General features: G+C 55.7%; 1 protein-coding gene and 1 non-coding gene across 2 annotated transcripts in view; both read left to right on the plus strand.

Annotated features, from left to right (window-relative positions):
* The window catches only part of LOC100930484 (scavenger receptor cysteine-rich type 1 protein M130), a 30,339-nt gene extending 13,417 nt beyond the window's left edge, over positions 1 to 16,922 (plus strand). The window contains exons 7-17 of the mRNA XM_031957083.1: positions 4,752 to 5,066; positions 5,315 to 5,623; positions 5,850 to 5,942; positions 6,019 to 6,333; positions 7,780 to 8,097; positions 10,929 to 11,237; positions 11,455 to 11,484; positions 12,112 to 12,219; positions 12,757 to 12,849; positions 13,811 to 13,941; positions 16,515 to 16,922. Of these exons, the coding sequence (XP_031812943.1) occupies positions 4,752 to 5,066; positions 5,315 to 5,623; positions 5,850 to 5,942; positions 6,019 to 6,333; positions 7,780 to 8,097; positions 10,929 to 11,237; positions 11,455 to 11,484; positions 12,112 to 12,219; positions 12,757 to 12,849; positions 13,811 to 13,917 (1,997 nt within the window). The 3' untranslated portion in view covers positions 13,918 to 13,941; positions 16,515 to 16,922. The remainder of the gene's footprint in view (positions 1 to 4,751; positions 5,067 to 5,314; positions 5,624 to 5,849; positions 5,943 to 6,018; positions 6,334 to 7,779; positions 8,098 to 10,928; positions 11,238 to 11,454; positions 11,485 to 12,111; positions 12,220 to 12,756; positions 12,850 to 13,810; positions 13,942 to 16,514) is intronic.
* Positions 16,923 to 18,749: 1,827 nt separating this feature from the next.
* Positions 18,750 to 18,821, plus strand: TRNAW-CCA. Its single transcript has one exon. It is a non-coding gene; the product is annotated as a tRNA-Trp (tRNA).
* The last annotated feature ends 440 nt before the right edge of the window (positions 18,822 to 19,261 follow it).

Raw genomic sequence — 19,261 nt, forward strand, 5'->3', positions numbered from 1 at the left:
CCTGATTTCCCTTGAGATTCTTGACCTTTCTTTCCTCCATATAAATTTTGTTATTTATACTCTTTTGGTACTTTGATGAATTTAGTACTGAAAACATAAGGTAATCTTAAAATTTTTATTTTATTTTAAAATATTTTATTATATTGGCTCAACCTATCATGAACAATTAATATTTCTCTGATGATATAGTCATATGCTATTTATCTTTTTTTCCTTCTTCCTGCCAGGTTTTGTTTTCAATATACAGATTTGTTGATGACTTATATGGATTTATTTTACATCCTAAACTGTTGGATTTGTTGTTTCAATCGGTTCCTAGCTGACCCTCTAAGATTCTTTAAGCCATATCATTTTCAAAAGTGTCCATTTTATTTTGTCCATGTAAATTATTTTCTTAATTTATTTTTCTTGTTTGATCGCTAATAAATAGCATTTATAGAATTACATCAAATGGCAGTGGTGATAGCAGATACCTTTGCTTTATCTCTTATTTAATTATCTCTATTACATATAATCCTGCCCCTTTTAATTTATCTAGATACTATATCTCATAGCAAGGAAAAGTCCATTTATTTCTTTATTTTAAAGTATTTAAACATGAATGAGTGCAGTATCATGTCAGAGACGGTTTCTAATATATCAATTGATATATTAGATTATATCAATATATCTATTGATATAATCAGGTGATTTCCATTGTTACTGTAATCAATACTATTATGTTGATCATTTCCATAATGTTGAATTAGCCTTGCATCCTTGGTACAAATCAGACCTGTATTATTCTTGTGATATGTAGTTCTAGTCTCTTCCCTAGCACATCTGTGCTTCACAATGAAGCCAATTGCCAAATGGCTTCACAAATGAAAGTGAGGCTCAAGTTTTGCCTGCTTCCCTACCTTGGTCTCCTCATTTGTATTTTCTTTCTCTTATACATTATGTGAAGTTACTTTCCCCACTCTTTCTCGTCACTCCACCTCCATTTTATCAATTCCACTTTCTTATTCCTTTCCTTTCTTCTTTTAAGATAATTTAAAAATAACAAAATCACTCCCAGGTGCTTTGTTTTACTTAACTCCTACTATGTCTCCTGAGCATAATAGGATTCTGATGGATGGACTCTCCTACCAATCGAAAGTCAACACTTCATTCTTACTTGGTCCTTTTTACCTTTTCGTATTTCTCTTGACTCCTGCATTTGTATTTCAAAGTTATTAATCAGCTCTGACAATTGTTTAGAAACTCTATAATATTTTATGAAAAGTTTTTTGTTCTCCTGCAGGATTATCTTCAGTTTTTCTGGGTAAGTTATTCTTGGTTGTAAGGTTATTTCAAATCCTCTACTCCTATGTTATGGTGGCTATTAAGTCTTATGTGATTCTGACTGTGGCTCTTTGGGACTTGAATTCTTTCTGGATGCTTGTAATATATATAACCTAGAACCTCTACATTTCAACTGTAATGTTTCTGGTAGTTTTCACTTTGTTCCCTTTAGGAGACAACTAGCACCATTTTTTTTTCTTCTATTTTCTATTTCTATTTTCATTTTGCCCTCAGGTTCTAAGAGCAGTTTAAAATCTTGAAATAGGGTATTTAGGCTCTTTTTAAAGTCATAACTCATATGATTCTTAAACTGTGTTCTCTTAGTTGGTTTTTTGAGTCAGGTTTGGTTTTGTTTTTAATTAAGTGTCTTACATGTTCTATTTTCTTCTAGCCTTTTGACTTAAAAAAATTCTTGTAATTACATGGAATTATTCACTTCTGTTTGGTGCATTCCCCTTTTCTTTCTTTCTTTCTTTTTTTCTTTCCTTCCTTTCTTCCTTTGTTCTTTCTTGTAAGTTTTAAATTTAATTTTAAACTCAAGTACAAAATGAAAAAGAAAAAGAAAAAAGGCCATGTACACAGCAGAACATAGAGGTTCAATATAAAATAAATTTTCATTTCAAGAAAACTTGTATAAGAAATACTTGATTTCAAAAGCTGCCCAGCTTTTCTTTGCTTCCTTGTAGTTTTTTTTTTTTTGTTCTCTGCTGTGCATTTTTTATGCTTTATTCCTCACTTCCATCAGATTACAATTAAGTGTATATATATATATATATATATATATATATATATATATATATGACCATACTCTGCTTATTTCCTCCTGTTATTTGTTTCTCTGAAGTAGATAGCATCTTTATTCATAAAAGCCAAATCTAAAATCACCCAGCTCAGCTCATTTCCTACACTACAGCAATATTCCAGTGCAATCACAGTACAATCTGGAAGATTATCTATGAAGGCTTCTCTCCAATTTTATTCATTCTTTCTATCCTTTGCTAAGTAGGTTTTATTTATACAAGAAAAAATTTAATTTAAAATAATTGACATTATCCATTTTGCACTTCTGTAATGCTCTTACCTTCTAGTATAGTTTAAAGTCTGATACTGCTGAATCTATTTCTTTTACATCTTATTTTCCCTGTTGTTTTTTTTAAGTTCTTGTCCTTTTGTTCTTCCAAATGAACTTTGTTGTTATTTTTTTTTTCTAACTCAGTAAGATAATTTGTTTAGTAATTTGATTGGGATGGCATTACATAAATAGATCATTTAAGTAAAATCGTCATTTTTACTTACTCATGAACAAGAAGTACTATTTCAGTTATTTGGATAAAAAGTACTTTATGCTTATGTTTATGTTTTGGTTCCCTTGTCTGTTTTGGCAGATGTACTCTCAAGTAACTTATACTGTCTAGTTTTAAGTAGTCTTAACCAATATTGACTAAGATGGCTGACACATAGTATAGTTTTCCTATCTTTCTCTTGATTAAATGTATTTTAGCAATTTGCTTTTCAAGGGACTTGTTGTTTGAGTAAAATTTTATACTTAATGTGCTAATGTATTAATTATTTTTCCAAGTATTTCCTCCATTGTTCTCATATCTTTCCAATTCTTTCCTCTATCACTCTCATTTAATGTAGGAAATAATTTTAAACTCTTTAACAATTTTTTCCCTTCATTTCTTCTAGGAATTCTACTTGAATTTGTGCCTGTGCATTTTTTTTTTCCTTAGGTTTTACTAGTAGATATTTTGAGTCATTCTCTTTTTCTGGCTTATCTGTCATGTTAACAATGTTTTGTGGTGGGATTTTTTTGAGTTTACTTATTCTTCCAGACTTACTTCCTGGGTTGGGATTTTGTGTTAGGGCCTGCTTTGGGAAATTTCTAAAGGGAATGTCTGGGTCTTGAATAGATCTTTTATACTCTTGGGTCCTATTGCTGCTTTTTCAAGGCATGGAGTGCTGTATTCTTCAGAAATCTCTGGGGAAACTCATTGTGGAGACCAGTGAGTCTGTAGTGTGTCCAGAGCTGTCTGATTCCTTGCAAAGTCTGATCACTGCCCTGCTGAGCTGAGCTTTTCAACCATCTGCTTGGCCCTGGCTGGGGCTCCCACAGACTCAGCTGGTCCTGGCAGCCATTAGCCAACTGTAAATTGGGGTAGATTCAGAGACAGGGCTGAAGGCTAACTTCCCTCTCAGCTATCAGTCCTAGTTATTTAACTGTAGGTTTCAGGTCAGGGTTGGGAGCCTTGCTTTCAGGTCCCTTGTGATCTTGCTCCTTGGCCATAGCCTGGGACCTGTGGCTGGGTAGCCCTCTGCTCTGAGGTACACAGTCGCTGCGTCTGCTCTGGACCTGTGACCTGGCTCTGGACCTGTGACCCGGCTCTGGACCTGTGACCCGGCTCTGGGCTGGAACAGAAGTGACAATTGGCACACCATCCCAGGCTGGCTTAGCTCGTAGCTCTGGCCTCTGTGCCAAATGCACAGCCTCGAGCCCCGGCTCAGTGCCCCTTGCCACCGGGTGTTCTGACTAAATCTTGTCTCCGGTGTCTGTGTTCCCTGGTCTACTTCTATCTATCTGGGCTAGAAAAAATGGCTAATGCTGATTTTCTCTTGGATTTCCCACCGAATCCTGGGTCTGGAGTCTCTGTTGTAGTTGTGGAAGTGGCGCCCAGTGGGCTTCAGTGTCCCGCCATCTTGGTTAGTTTCTTCTCAGTTTCTTCTCTCCTGACCCTTTGAAGCTCAAAAGGTCAAAAAGCCCAGTCTTCTGGGACTCTAATATTAGGAACACCAAGCAAGTCCAAACAGGCAAGAAGGAGAGGTGCTGTGTGTTCATGGGCCCCGACCCCCCTCCTCCAGGGGATTGTGTAAATCATTGCTGACATTAATACCAAGAGAAGACTCTCCTGTAGCGTTCACATCCTCACTTCTGTCTTGGAAGCTAACCAGAGGGCTTTCTCTTCACTGGGAGCTGAACCCAGCGGGCTCAGCAGCTCATGGGTTTGTCCGCTCCCCCAGCACCTCGGAGGGGTTCGATAACTGCTTGTGGAGGCCATGGTACAGAGGAAAGGAGAGCCCTTGGGCAGAATAGGCAGCCTGCACCGTCTGGCAAGGAACAAGGGCAAAGGGGAGCCTTGGGGGTGGGGGAGCCACAGAGACTTAAGGGTGACTTTCCTTTCTGGCACATTTTGGCCCCGCACCTGCGTTTGGTCAGACACAGAGGGACAAACACGGGCATGCTGTCCAGGGGCGCCCCTAGAATCTCCCTAACTCGGGAGGGGCCAAGGAACGGAACCTGGGGCTCCAGCCTCACAGCCAACGCTCACAGTTGTTCCTCACTTGGAGCGCGGTGGTGGGACCTCGGCCTCGGCCGCGGCGCCCCTGTCCGGCTGGGTCCCAGCGCCCACTCTGCTCCCTTTGTCCCCCAGGCCACATGCAGCCGTCGCTGGTGGGTGGAGACTTCCAGTGCTCCGGCCGCGTTCAGGTCAAGCACAAAGACCAGTTGGCTTCCGTGTGCGCCCACGACTTCCCCCTGGCCACGGCCCAGGTGCTGTGCCGCGAGCTGGGGTGCGGCTCCTTGACCTCGGTGGTGGAGGGGAGTCGTTTTGGAAAAAGAAGTGGCTCGATCCTGGACGAAGAGCTCCGGTGTACGGGCAACGAGACCAACCTGTCGCTGTGTCCCAGGGTGCTCCTCCCCGAGGGCAGCTGCCAAGACGGCAGGGACATCGGAGTCATCTGCTCACGTGAGGATTAGCGAGCCCCCGGGCTGCCCCCCTCCGCCCCCTCCCCGGCCGGCACATCTGGCCAGCTGCGCTTCCTCCCCAGATCCCCAGTGGGTTCCGGTGATTCTCCGCCAGCTCGGCCTGGGGCACCGTTTCCCGGATCCTGTAAAGAGGGCCCTCCTGCCCGCCCTTAGACCTCCCCCTGGCCTGTGGCCCCCTCCAGCCGCATTTGGCTCTGGGCGCCGCTGGACACGCCGTCTCCTCTCCAGGGTACATAGACTCCCAGCTGGTGGATGGAAACTCTAAATGCGAAGGCCGAGTGGAAATTAAGATCCAAAACAAGTGGGGAGCCCTGTGTGACTCTTCCTGGGACCTGGCTAACGCCAACGTCCTTTGCAACCAGCTCGACTGCGGGGTGGCTCTCTCAATTCCCAAAGGAGCCTATCTGGGGAAGGAAGACAACCCGACCTGGGGGCACAGGTTTCACTGCTCAGGGATGGAGCACCACTTGGGGGACTGCCCCGTGACTGCTCTGGGCGCTCCCTCGTGTTCCCTCACAGCCTCCGTGATCTGCTCAGGTGAGAGAGAGAATGGGCTGGGGGCCAGAGGACTCTGGGGGTGAAGGGGGGGCAGCCCCAGGTAAAACAGGAAATGGAGGGGCACCCCTGGGAGAAGGGAGGGAACCATTCAGAGGGAGCAGGAGGAGGAGCGTATTCCTGCTGGGCGACCCCACCTCTACCTCAGGAGCTCCTCCCCCTCCCCGCTGGCCCACAGGTGTGGGCCCAGAACATCTCCTGTTTGTAGGAAACCGGACTAAGCCGTGGGTGCCCTGCAGAGACTCCCAGCACAGCCCGGCCGGGGCCAGGACGCGCCTTCGGAACTCGACCACGTGCTCAGGTGAGAAGGGGCCCGCCCCGGGAGCCAGCGCTCCGAGGGGGAGCGGCCCGAGGTCTCACCCCACGCCTCCCCGCAGAGATCCGGGAGATCCGCCTGGTGGGCGGAGGAGACCGCTGTGCCGGGCGGGTGGAGGTCTTCCACGAGGGCACCTGGGGCACCGTCTGCGACGACTTCTGGGACCTGAACGACGCCCAGGTGGTGTGCAGGCAGCTGGACTGCGGGGCGGCCTCCAACGCCACCGTTTTAGCCCACTTTGGACCCGGCTCGGGGCCCGTCTGGCTGGATGACGTGCAGTGCTCTGGGAACGAATCCCAGGTGTGGCAGTGTCCTTTTCGAGGCTGGGGTCGACACAACTGTCGTCACAAGGAGGACGCGGGAGTCATCTGCGCAGGTCTGTCCAGAGAAAAGAAAGGACAGGGGAGGGAGGACCCCCAGACTGAACCCCGGCCTTAAACGGGTGGGTGTGGGCTACAAGTCCCATCTGGCGCTGTGAGGGGGGGGCGCTCCTCCCAAAGGGCGGGATGTCCGGGCACAGTAACGGGATGGGGGGCGGAGGTGGGAGTCCTATCCCTTGTACAAAGAATCCCCTGGAAGTGACACAAGTGCTACAAGCTCTGGTTGCTTGTTGTTGGCAACAATATTTTACTTCCCCCCTGATTATATGTTAAAACACTTGGGAACATTTTTAAAAAATGCTGAGTTCCAAATTCTGTCCTTCCCGCCTCCCTCCCCTTCCCGCCTCCCTCCCCTTCCCGCCCTTGGTCAAATAGTGGGCAATCTGATCCAAATTGTTACACTTGTACAGAAGAATCAGAGTGAAGGGGGGGAATCATTCGGCGGGGTGTTTAGCAAGTGTGATGGGCCACTGGACAAGGGGAAATTGGGGAGTAAGTAGCATGCTACAGAGTAGCCCTGATACTCCAAGAGGCCAGAATTTTATTGTTATTATTTGCAATTTTTAGAATTTTTTCCTGGTAAATTTATTGATTTCTAATACACGTTATGAATCATGTTGGGAGAAAAATCAGAGCAAAAGGGAAAAACTGTGGGAGAGATTTTTTTAAAAAATGAGAAAAGATGTGAACATGGCTTGTGTTGATTTACATTCAGTCTCCCTAGTTCACTCTCTGGATGCAGATGGCATCTTCTGTCCAAAGTCTGTTGGGATTGCTTTGGATTGCTGAACCGCTGAGAAGGACCAAGCCTTTTGTGGCTGATCATGGCCTATTCTTGCTGTGATTGTGTATAATGCTTTCCTGGTTCTGTTTGTTTCACTCTGCGTCAGTTCATGCAAATCTTTCCAGGAAAGGCCAGGATTTGAAAATGAATATGTAGCCACAGCAGGGTGAGAGGTAGAGGACGGGAGGCTTCCAGAGAGGATGGAGAATGGGGTAAAGGATCTGAAGACATTGAAAACTGGAATGAGAAGAACTAGTCATCAGAGAAAGGAATTCCAGAATTCATGGACTTGGATCCTGGATGGGGCTGTCTCTGTGTGTAGAATCCCCAATGGGGCTGAAACTGTGTGTACTGGATCCCAAATCCCCAATGGGGCTGTCTCTGGGTGATGGATCTCTGATGGGGCCGTCTCTGTGTGTAGGATCCCCGATGGGACCGTCTCTGTGTGTAGGATCCCCGATGGGACCGTGTCTGGGTGTAGGATCTCCAATGGGCTGTGTCTCTGTGGTGGATCCCCAATGGGGCGGGCTCTGAGGAGAAGCCCTGAGGACTCGGGTACTTGAAGGGAGCATCACTTTGAGTGTGGGAATGGCCTGGTGTGAAGGCCCACGCCAGAGTGAGCACCCCGAAATCTCTCACTGACGCCTCTCCTCTCTAGGGGTCCTGGACCTGAGGCTGAACAACGGGGCCAGCACTCAGGGCTGCGCTGGACGCTTGGAGGTGCTTTACAACGGGAGCTGGGCAAGTGTGGGCAAGAACAAGATGAGTTCGCTCACCGTGGGGCTGGTGTGCGGGCAGCTGGGCTGCGGAGATAGCGGGGAGCTGCAAAGCGCTTCTCGCCAGGTGAACTACCAGCGCACCTGGGTGAATGACGTCGAGTGCCCAGAGGGGCCGGCCACCCTCTGGCAGTGCCCGTCCTCATCCTGGGACAGGAAGTACCTGAGGCCCTCAGAGGAGGCCTGGCTCACCTGCACAGGTCAGTGGCCCTGGGCTCCATTCCCGCGTTTCCTTTTCTCTCTGTCGCAGGCCTGGGGGCCCCTTTTTTTCCCCCTTCTCTCCCCATGGCAGCCATCAGACCCAGCATTTATGTATCAGTGTGGGAAAGTCACTGGTGCTCGCCGAGTCTCGGTTTCCCCTTTTTAATAGGAGAACTTCTGGTTTAATGGGATCTTAATAATCCCAGGCAGCTCCAAGTTCCATCACCGGGGAGTCAGTCAATCAGGGTTTATCCAGGTGATCACACTTAGGGTCAATACAAGCTATTGATTAAGTCAGTAAAACTGAGAAATCATTGCGCCCGAGGGCGGGCACTGGCTCAAAAGAACCAACAGTTCCTACTTAAGGAGCCCAGAAGCGGGGAGCAAGAAGCAGAAGAACCAGAAGCAGAGACGGGGGCAGGAAAAGCGTCCCCGAGAAGACGGGTTTTAGGGGGACTTGAAGGGAGACGGGGAGGTCTCCAGGGATACAGAGGAGAAAATGGTGGCTGGAGTGTTGCTGCATCCCAGAATACATGCTGGGGAGGGAGGTGGGGGAAAGCTGGCGGGGGCTGGGTTAGGAAGGGCTTTGGAGCCCGGACAAAGCAGTTTGCATTTGGTCTTGAAGGGGACAGAGCCACCCTAACCCTAGCCCTAAATTCGCACAGGATAAAACCTCCATTTTTAGGAAAATCACTTTGGTGGCTGAGTAACTAGAGGGGGACTTGGGGGGAGAGCCCCCAGTGGCTATTGCAAGTGTGAAGCGATGGGGGTCTGCCCCAGGGTGGAGGCGGCAGCAGTGGGGAGAAGGGGGCTGCTATGGGAGCCTGGTTACAAGTCGAGAAGCCAGGCGATGGGTCAGACGCAGGGGCTGAGCTCCCATGTCCTGCCTTGTAAATATGAGGGGCTGGGAAGAGGGTGATACCCTAAAAAGTGATCCGGAAGAGGGGCTGGCTGGGGGAAAAGGAGCATGGGTCTCTTCGAGTCTAAACTGCCTAGAGCAAGTAGCCGGGGACCCAAATAGAAACCGCTCTGGGCTGGAAACCCCCGAGGGAACCTGCCCTCTGTCGCGGTTGGTTTTACTTCATTATTGAAGATTTCCTGACGACATTTTAATTTAGCGACATCTCTGTTCTGGAAGACGTTCCGTCCGAGATGCCCAGTGGCCAGTCAGGGATTTGGGTTGGGGGCCGGGTAAGCCGTTGGGCCAGAGATCTGTGAGCCATCACCACAGATGCATCCTGGGAAGGAAGATTGCCTGGAAGGAGAAGGGCCCCAGAATGGGTCCGACACTGGCAGTGAGTGGGAATGGTTTGGGTGGATCTCTCCAGGAGACAGAAGACACTCACAGAAGAGTGAGGAGACAGTGGTCACAGAAGGCTGAAGAGAAGGCTGATGGGCAGGGAGTCAAGGAGGACGAGGATGGAGAAAGGGCCCCGTGGCAGCAGGAGAGGCTGGGCGGCCGCGGGCAGAGCCGCCCACCGGGAAGGCTGTTAGGAGGGGCTAGGATGAAGCTCCTGCCCCAGCTGAGCTGATGGCGAGGGACAGGGAAGGGGCCCAGGCTGCAGACTGGGGGGATTTTCCCTGGCTTCCCTGAGCAGGAGAGAGTGGGTCAGTGGGGGCTGGAAGGGACCGTGCCCGAGGTTCGGCAGCCACGGGTTAAGAACTCCCACAGCACAGAGGGAAGCCGGGGCCCGGAGGAGCACTTGCTCCGTCCCTGCCAATCCCACTTGAAAGTGTCCAGTTCCCACAGTCCTCCGCTCCAGGATGGATCTGTCCCATCTAGCTCTTGTCAGTGTGGCGGCCCTGCCCCGGGGGGCTGGGGCTGCTTGCACTGTGTGACCAGTTCTCCATTTTCATTTATTTTCTGATATCCAGGTCCCGATTTTTTTTGGGGTGGGGGTAATTTCTTATTGGGGAAGAAATATGGCCGCCTCATACCCACCAAATCCCTCCCATCCTCCCACCATCGAGGCCCAGTGCCTGAGAACTCCCAGGGACACTGAGAGAACGCTGGTGGGGCAAGCAGCGGTCTTCATTCAGGGAGCTGCTGGGGGGCACAAAGGGGCCCCCAAACATTTGAAGCCCTTCTGGCCTTTTCTATTGTGAGCCCCACCCAGTCCGTGTCTCTGTCCAGGGCGTGGCCGTACTGATGAAAGCCCCCTACGGACCATGATCCTGAGGGGACTCCGAGGGCAGTCTTTGGGTCATCGGCTCCATCACCACTGGGCCGGGGGAGGGAGCAGGAAGGAGGCCTTTGTTAAGCACCCCCCAAATGACTGGTCCATTGAGACCCAAATGGTTAGAAAGGCAGCCCTGGTGCGAGCCCCTCCTGCTTCCGAGGAGAAAAGAAACAGGACTCCCATGACATCTTCAAACCTTGTTGACAGCTGGGGCCTAGGGCCAGCCCCGCAGGAGACCAGGACCTCCCCCGTTTTGCTCTCCGGGGCCCTTGCCTCAGGGGCCACAAAAGAGGTCCTGAAAGGCTCCTCATCCGGGGCAGGGGGGAAGGGAGGCTTTGCCAGCTCTGCTGAGCTGGTGGTTTTGGTCTCCTTTCTCCGCATCCACTGAGATTCGGTTCTACATCCATGAGCAGCCTGGGCTGACCCTTCCCCCGACTGGCCGGGACCAGCCCATGCCCCCGTGCTGCCCCCTGGCACGGGGCTTTCCTCTCTCCCCCCTGGTGACCACCCAGGAAGCATCTTGGGAAAGCTCATTCCCCCACGTCCCCCGTGCGCCCCCCTGACTCTCGGCCCAGCAGAGTGCCCGGCGCCCGGGAGTGAGCTCCCCCTGCCCTTCCTGCCAGTCAGACGAGACGCTTCTGTCTTTGCAGGGAAGATTCGCGTGCAAGGGGGAAACTCCTCGTGCTCGGGGCGTGTGGAGGTCTGGCACGGAGGCTCCTGGGGCACGGTGTGTGGGGACTCCTGGGACCTGGCTGACGCCGAGGTGGTGTGCCGCCAGCTGGGCTGCGGTGACCCCCTGGATGCCCCCTTGGAGGCCGCCTTTGGGCAAGGCACCGGGCCCGTCTGGCTGAGCAATGTCCGTTGTCAAGGAAACGAGTCATCTCTGTGGGACTGCCCTGTGGACTCTTGGGGGCAGGCAGCCTGTGGGCACAAGGAAGATGCCAGCGTGCACTGCTCTGGTAAGGGTCTGCTGGCACCGTGGCCCCCAAGGGGAGCTGGGCGCTGGGCTGGGCTGGCAAGGGGAGGAGGAAGGGGCCCTTCACCCAGGCATCCCGGGAGGCTGCCTTTGCCCAGAAGCTCCTCAGTCCTGGGGGTGGCCCCGGGGGTCTTAGGGAGGAATCGGCCACCCCTGACCCCCAGGCCCAACTGCAGCTTTCCCTCTCCTCCTTCCTGCAGGTACTTCCAAGACCCCTGAACATTCTGAAGGTACGACATCCCTGCCCATGCAGCGACGGGGTGCCGAGGAGGCCACTAGACAAGCGGGGGTGGGGGTCAGCCCTGCCCACCCTCCTTGCCCGGGTCTCAGGCTGGCTAGCTCCTGGCTTCCTCCAACAGACCCCCTCCCCCCACCCGGTTCTTGTTCCTGTTCCTTCAGCCCTCATGCTGACTGTTCCAGGAATCTGGCCAGTATCCCACGGTTCCCAGCAGGGGCTATGAGAACGATCTTTGGGGTGGCGCTCCCGAACCCCAAAGATTCCCTGGTGACAGCTGCAGCCTGGGGCTCGGGAGAGGGTTAGGGCAGGCTGGGCACTGGCATGCTCTGGCCTTCCTGGGGCCCCTCAGAGCCCCGACCTTGCTCCCTGGCCTTTGCCCGGCCACCACTTTCTTATCTTCCTCCTTCCTCCCTCCTTCCTTCCTTTCCTCCCCACCTCCTTCCCTTCCTTCCTCCCCCCTGGCCTTCCCCTCCTTCCCCCCCGCCTTCTTTCCCCCTTCCTTCTTTCCTTCCCCCCTTTCCTTCCCCCCCCCTTTTTTTCCCGCCCCCCCCCCCCCCCGCCCCCCCCCCCGCCCCCCCCCCCCCCCCCCCCCCCCCCCCCCCTCCCTTCCTTTTCGCAGGACGGAGGTTTGAGGTGTCCTGGATCTTCGCAGTGTTTGTTGTGGTTCTCCTCCTTTTTGTTCTCTCCTTTTGGGTTTGGACTAAAAGACGGAGGCAGCAAGTCAGAGGTGTGGCCCTCCCCCCAGACCCCTTGGACCCCAGAACCCTCCCCCAGGCTGTGAGGATGCAGGAGGATGATCAGTCTCTCGGCTGGGGGGGGGGACTAATGGGTGGGAGAGTAGATCTGCCTTCCTGGGGATCATGGGGACTGGTAAGGAGGAAGGCAGCTGAGGGGAATCCTGGGTATTGCTCTGCAATGGGCCTGGAAGAGTGGGGGGCTGAAATTCGGAGGAGAAGCTCTGCCTTGCTCCCCACTTCACACCGTCCCAGGAATCTTGGCTAACTCCCCCCTGAATTCCTGGGGGAAGGGGAGGAGCATGTTGGGGGGCTCCACCTTGCCCCCAAAGAAGGTGGGATTGGGCTCGAGCCAGGCCGGGCAGGACAGCAGCTTTGTGAAGGCCGAGGGCAGTGGGAGGCCTTCCTGGGCCCAGCTGCAGGGGGCAGGCAGGAAGTCGGGCGGGGGGGGTGACTGAGCCTGGGCGGGGCGGGCCAGGGTCGGGGAGCGGTCTCTGAAGCCCCCGATCAGGAGGATGCTCTGTCCACAGCCCTTTCCAACGGAGGGGACCTGAACCGCATGGACCTGTACCAGAAGGCGGATTTCAAATGGAAGGACGACCAAAACTTGCTGAGCAGTGAAGGTCTGTGGGCTTAGTGGCCACTGTCTCGGAGGGGGAGGACCCCCCCCCCATAAGGCCCTTCACACGGCAGCAGAGGGGTCGCTCGTAGCATTAACCAAAAAGAACAGCTTTTGATGCCTCTGAAGATGCCGTCCTGCCAGGGTCCCCAATCCAGGGTCCCCAGAGCGAGGAAGGAAGAAGCATTCTGGGAGCTTTGCTGGGGAACAAATAGAAAAATGGGGATGCTGACCCCACGGGCCCCCATTTTATCCAGGGAGATGGCACACCCGGCAGTGGCCACCTTCGGTCCCCGTGCCCTGGGATGGGGCCATTCAGGAAAGCCTCTGCTCCCTCCTGGGGGCTCTGGCTTCAAACTCTACCTGGGACCCGTGGGCCTGGGCAGGGAGAGCCAGGTTCGGGCCTCTGTGACCACCCCTGCCTGCCTCAGTCTCCCCTTCTAAAGTGGGGACAGCAATACCCGCACCTCCCAAGTAACGATTAATTTATCACATGACAATTAGTATGGACAAGGCACTTAACGCACCAGAGGACTCTGCCAAGGTGCTCCGCCTGCACGTGGGGGGGGGGCACTGATGAAGCCGGCGCTCCCCCCTCCCCTCAGTCCCACCCTCGGAGCCCCTTTGTGGGAGCCGGCAGAAGACCCTGCTTGTGAGCCGGGGTGCTTTGGGGGGAGCACAGGTTAAAAGTGGGGAGGGAAGGGGGCAGTTCTCAGGGACCTCAGTGCCCTCTCCTGGAGGGGGGCCCAGGTTTCCCAGGGACATGCTTGTCCTCCTTCCTGCCGCCCCCCAGGGCCAGCCGCCATGGGGCACATAAGGCGTAAGGCCTGGTCCTCTCTAGGGGCGCCCGGACAAAGCCCCAGTTGTCCAGGGCGTGGTTTGCACGACCCGTGGGGCCTAGTTGCATTTTCCAGTTCCTGCGGCTCCGTGGGGTGCTACACCTGTGACCCTCTGACTCTCCCCAGAGACTCTGGAGGGACTCGCCGACCCCTCAGACAGCAGTCCCAGTCTGGTGTCCAAGTCAGAAACTCCTCTCAATCCTTGGAGAAACAAGACCCAGCTCAGGAGGTAGCTGCGGGGAAGCAAGTCCTTTCAGGTGAGGAAGCCAGTTTGGCAACCCCTGCACCTACGGGGGCTCCCCCGGGGAACAGAGACCCCCCAACCCCAAGCAGAGACTAGGGAAGATTCTGCCTGCTCTCAGCCCCTGCTCTGGGGCCGCTCCTGCTTGGGATGTCGCCCCAATCTTGCCCTTATCCCAGAGCCCAAACCCCTTGCCCTGGCTCCGGAGTCCTCGTCCGTCTGGGGATGGCTCCAGTGACCTAAGGCTCTTCCGTTGTCTGCCTCTGAGGCCCCGGCTGGCGCTGCCGCCGCTCTGCCCACTCCTCTCGCCCGTGGGGGATAGCACCCAGATCCCTCAAACTGAGATGGCCTGTGGCCCGTGGCCCGTGGCCTGGGAGCCCTGCCAGCCGGTCCCTCCCATGTGTCCCAGAGGGGCTGCCACGCTCCGAGCCTCTCCCTTCCCCGCAAAGCTGACCCCGGCCCTTGCTGAGGCTCCTCTCAGCTCCCCAGGGTCCCCTGCCTGCCGCGGGAGTGTTCTGACAAGCCCCCCCCGCACCCCCTCCCGGCCTCCACACTGGTTTTGCCCTCTCCGCCCTGGTTCTTGGGCTCTGGGGCTGCCATCTCTGCCGTCCCATCCCTGGGGTGCCAGCCACGGGCCGGATGCGTTGCGGCTTCTGCCTTTGCACAGCTGTGCCCCACACCCCTCCCCCGCAGCAACCCAGCGCCAGTCCCCCCCCCCATTCCTCTCAGAATCCCTGCCCCCACTGAAGCCGTCCCCGCAGTGGCGGCTCCGTCACCGGAGAGATGGACTGGCGCTGGGTTGCTCGGTGATTTAAACGGTTGTGGGGCTGAACGGCCTCGGAGGGAGAGCCTGTGGTTCAGCCAGCGGGAGGACGTCCTGGCAGGATGCGGGGCCTGGAGGGCGAGGAGGCTCCTGACCCGAGGCCAGGGGGTTTAAAGCGTCCTCAGGGCAAGAAAAGAGACATTCACAGAATGGTTGGGAGGCAATGATGGGAGAAGAGCATCTCTGGCTCTGGGGAGTCGGGCTTCTGGGTGAAGGGGAAGATTCCGGGGGTCCGAGTCACCCAAGCCAGCTTGTCCCCAGAGCACTGCACCCCAGGGAATGGAGTCACCTCCCAATCTGTTCTAGCAGCCAACTTCCATGCTCCCTGTCCGTGGGAAGCTGAAATGGCGGCTGGAAAAGCTGGGTGGGATGCAGAACCGGACCAGGGACACACACAGGGGCTCCGGGAGGGAGACCACAAATTATAAAGCCCCTGCAGAAAGGTTTTTCCAAGGGGTCTTACTGGGGGTAAAAGACCAGTGATTTATAGAAACGATGATTATACAAAAAAAAGATTTCGGAAAGAGCCCAAATGGCCTCCAACCTACTTCCTCTCCCCAGAAGACCCTCCCGGGAGTGGTCTACATTTCTGTCAATGATCTCCTGAGAGCCTCTCCCTGGGAGTCATCCCCATGCCACTTGGAAGGGCCTGGGGTGCGCTGACGTGGGGTGCACACCCTGATTCTTTAGTTGGATCATTAGATTTCAATCTGTTTTCCTTCCTGTTACCATGTGTTTAATGTTATGTTTCTCAAAGTATTATGAGAAAACTTACCCAACCTGCCCAAGCCATCCCGGACACAAGAGCGGTTAAGGGCTCCCCTTGGTGGGGAGGGAGACGGCACTATACCCTGTCTGGGCTCTGGCCCCCCCAGCCCCAATTCCACTGGGGTACTAGTAAAATCAGCCGGGTCAAAAGGTTTCTGATCCCAAGGGTCCTTCTGGGGCCTCCACCACATGAGGAAGAGCAGGACCCAGAGAAGTCGGGGATCCCCCTTCGGACCGCCATTGGTTTCCTTCAGAAAGGGGATAGAGCTGTTCCGGTGGTCTTCCGTGGCACAGTGGGGGCAGAGGCCGCAGGGCGTTGGAGGCCGCAGAGACTCACACTTGGGCCCTTGTTTCAGGGGAGACCAGATGTGCTTGGGGACATGGCAGAGAAGCTTCGTACTTTGGGGGACTCGACTTCTTCCTTCCTATGACATCTTTCTCTCCCAAAAAGTGTCCCACTGGTTGTCGTCTTCCCTCCTTGGGAGGACAGAAACTCTTGGAAAATTCCTCCATCTTGTGGGGCTGCCTGTGGGGGGGCCGTGGGCCTGTGAGGTGCCTATGGGCCTGTGGGGCTGCCTTGTGGGGCTGCCCTGTGGGGCTGCCCCGTGGGCCCGTAGGGTGTCCGTGGGCCTGGGGGCCGGCCTTCGTCAGGGGCCTTCTCCAGCTGAGGTGGAGGCAGTTTTGTGTTGGCTTTGGGTTTTGTCCATGCAGTTGGCTTTTGGTCTCTGCTCCCACAGGACGGCTCTGATGGCCCTGGTCTTGTTCTGCCTCCTCTGTGTGTTGGCTGCTCACCTGGCTCACGGTGGAGAAGGGCAGGAGCCACAGTCCTCTCTTATTTCCTAACCCCCCCCCCCATATTTTGAGATGTTTCTCGAACCTTTCTGGGGGCAAGTCCCCTGGGAAAAGGGGCCCAGAAACAGCTCTGCGAGGGCGGCGACCATCTCCTTGGCTCCGTTGTCGGAGCGACCTTCACGGTTTCTTCTGTCCCCCTTTCACAGATGTTGGTGCATGAGCCGCTGCCCTTCACTTGGGCCTTTTCCATTTCCTTCATCATCCTGAACCCTGGAGAGGAGGAGGAAGTGGCCACCGCAACTGTCGGCCTCCCTGGGCAAGGGGAGCCGGGAGACCCGCTTCCCAGGAGCCCCTGCGTCCTCGGCTGTCCGAGGATGGCTCCGGTGACCTAAGGCACATCGTTTCCTGCTCTTTGGACAACAGAGCTCTCGGTGGGAGCAGCAACAGTTGCTGTTTGTAGACTATAAAAATCATGGGCCTTGTAGCCCCGGGACCTTTAGGGTCGTTGGCCATTTGGGGGCAAAGAGGCTGAATTGTTTTAGACATCGGGGAGCAGAGTCACAATCACATTTCTTGGTAACTATTTACATGTAAATAAATGGGTCCCAATGAGATCTTTCCTCTCTTTCCTTGGGGACAACTTGGGCACAATGGAGCAGGGCTGGGCCGGCCCCAGTCCAAAGGCCCCAGTCCAAATCCAGCTCCCATACTTGCTAGCAGTGAGTCCCTCAACATCCGTTTGTCTCATCTGTGAAATGGGCATGAACAGCAGTGGGGGAGGCGGGATACGGTAATAGCCCAGGGAGGCCGGGAGTGCTCGCTTTTGTTACTGTTACCTTTGCTCGCTAGTCCCTGCGCCAACTCTTTTGCTCCTGAGTGGTCACATCACTCTCCTGGGCCTAGGCCTGTTTGCGCTTGGGGACACGGACTGGGGCCGGGGGAAAGAAGAGGGGGCCCCAGAAGAGGGGGCTGCCCGGATGGCCGCAGGGGCCCAGGCCACGTTCCCCAGCTATTCTTCTCTCCCAAAGAAGTCATGGGACTTGAGGGCTCGGCCCACCCCGTCCCTGAGCCTCCCCCAACCGGGACTGGCCGTGTTGCTAGGGGCGGCCTGCGAGGAGCGGGCTGGGGAAGAGCTACATTTAAAGGGGCCTGGCTGCGCCTCTGGGCCCCCGCAGAGCGCCCGGACTCGGGCCTTGGCCGGCCGCGGGCCTTGCTAACAAATGGAGCTGTTACCGCCGGCCCATCGCGCTCCGGCCCGGCCTGGGGGACTGGCCCCCGAGGGAGCGCCGGGCCCGAAGCCGGCGGAGGCCGTTCCCGCTGCCTGCCGGCCCATGCGCTCCTACATTCGCTTCCTCCGCTTTCTGCTTTTCTGCCCGTTTGGCTGAGTGGCCTTTCTCCCCCGTGTACCTCGGGGTGCGGGAGTCGGGCTCCGAGCCCCCAGCACGGGGTCCCCCCCCTCCCGGGCTCCTTCACACTGACGATGTCTGGGGGAGCACAGAGGATTCTACCCCCGGGGAGGAGAGGGGGGGGGTCCCCGCTTCTCAGTCTGGCGAAGGGCAGGCAGGGACAGAAGGGGCGGGAGCGCTCTCTGTCACCCCCCGAACCGCCCAAGAGCAGCTCCCGGGGCAGGAGGAAGCGGCCCCGGAGAAAGGCCTCGAGAGGTAGCAGCGGGCGCTCCAGGGCGCCGGTGGCCCGAGAGTCGGGCAAGGCCCAGGCCGGGCCTCGGGCTCGAGGAGAGCTGGGGAGAAATGACTCCTCGGAGGCCGGGGAAGGGCGGGCGGGGCCGCAGGGCCAGCTGGGCCGGGCGCCCCATCCTGTCTCGGGCAGCAGGGCCACCCTTGCTGGCCCGAGGCACCCCCGCTGGAAGGGGCCGCGGCGGGGCCGGGGATCAGGCCTCCGCAAGGACCTAGCGCGGCCTCGGGACCCTGGAGGCAGGCGGGGCGGGCTTGGGGGCGCAGAGCCTTCGGGGGCGGCGGGGTGACTGCGGGCGGGGAAGACCCCTTTCCCTCCCTCCCCACCCCCCCCCCCCCCCCCGGGCCTAGTTCCATTCCCCCTCGGGGTCTAAGAGACGCTCACGAGAGCCTGGGCCTGGGTAGCGGTGAGGGAGCACAGAGGTCCCCTCCCCCCGCTTCCCCGGTACTGTGGTTCCCCCCAAGCCAGGCCGGCGGGAGCCCGGGGGCGGGGGCCGCTCTCCAGCCTCTGTGGGAGGGAATAGTCCGGACGTTTTTCCCGAATGGCCCTGGGGAAGGGGTTGGGGGAGGGGGGTTCCGGGGCCCCTCCCCCCTTTCCTTTACTCCCGGGAGAGCGTGGAGAGCTGGGGGATGGGCTGCAGGGATGCCAGACAGCCGGGACCGCGCTTGGGAAGGTCGCCATCGGGCGTCTGCCCGGGGGCAAAGAGCGACCTAACGTCCTAAGGGCCGGCGCCAGGAGAACTCCGCACGGACCTCGTGGCGCAACGGTAGCGCGTCTGACTCCAGATCAGAAGGTTGCGTGTTCGAGTCACGTCGAGGTCAGCGCGGCGGAGGTTTTTTTCCAGTTACACATTTTGGAACCTGCGGCAGATCCGCAGCCCCGACGTCCCGCCCTCTCCCTTCCCCCCCGCCAAATTGTGACCGAAGTTTTAAACCAGAAAAACGAAAATTCAGCGTAATCTTCCAAGTGCTGGGGAAATCGGAGCCGCGGCGGACAGTGCCCGCCCCACCCCCACTCTTTGCAAAGCAGGGGAGGGAGCGGGACACGAAGGGGGCTGCCCGCCCTACTCCTTCCCCGCCTTTCCGGGCTCCAAGCCCCCTCCTTCCTCCTCGGGTCAGAGCCTGTCCCGGGCTCCCCCCGGCCCCTCCGCCCCCATCCCGGGAAAGCTCTCCTGGGGTTTTACTTCTTCCCAGCCCTGAGTAAAGGTCGGCAGTGCGGGGCGGGCGGGGGCCCCGAGCTCTGGAGGAAGGGCCGGGCAGCT

The sequence above is a fragment of the Sarcophilus harrisii genome, chromosome 2 (assembly GCF_902635505.1).
Source record: "Sarcophilus harrisii chromosome 2, mSarHar1.11, whole genome shotgun sequence".
Lineage (NCBI taxonomy): Eukaryota > Metazoa > Chordata > Mammalia > Dasyuromorphia > Dasyuridae > Sarcophilus > Sarcophilus harrisii.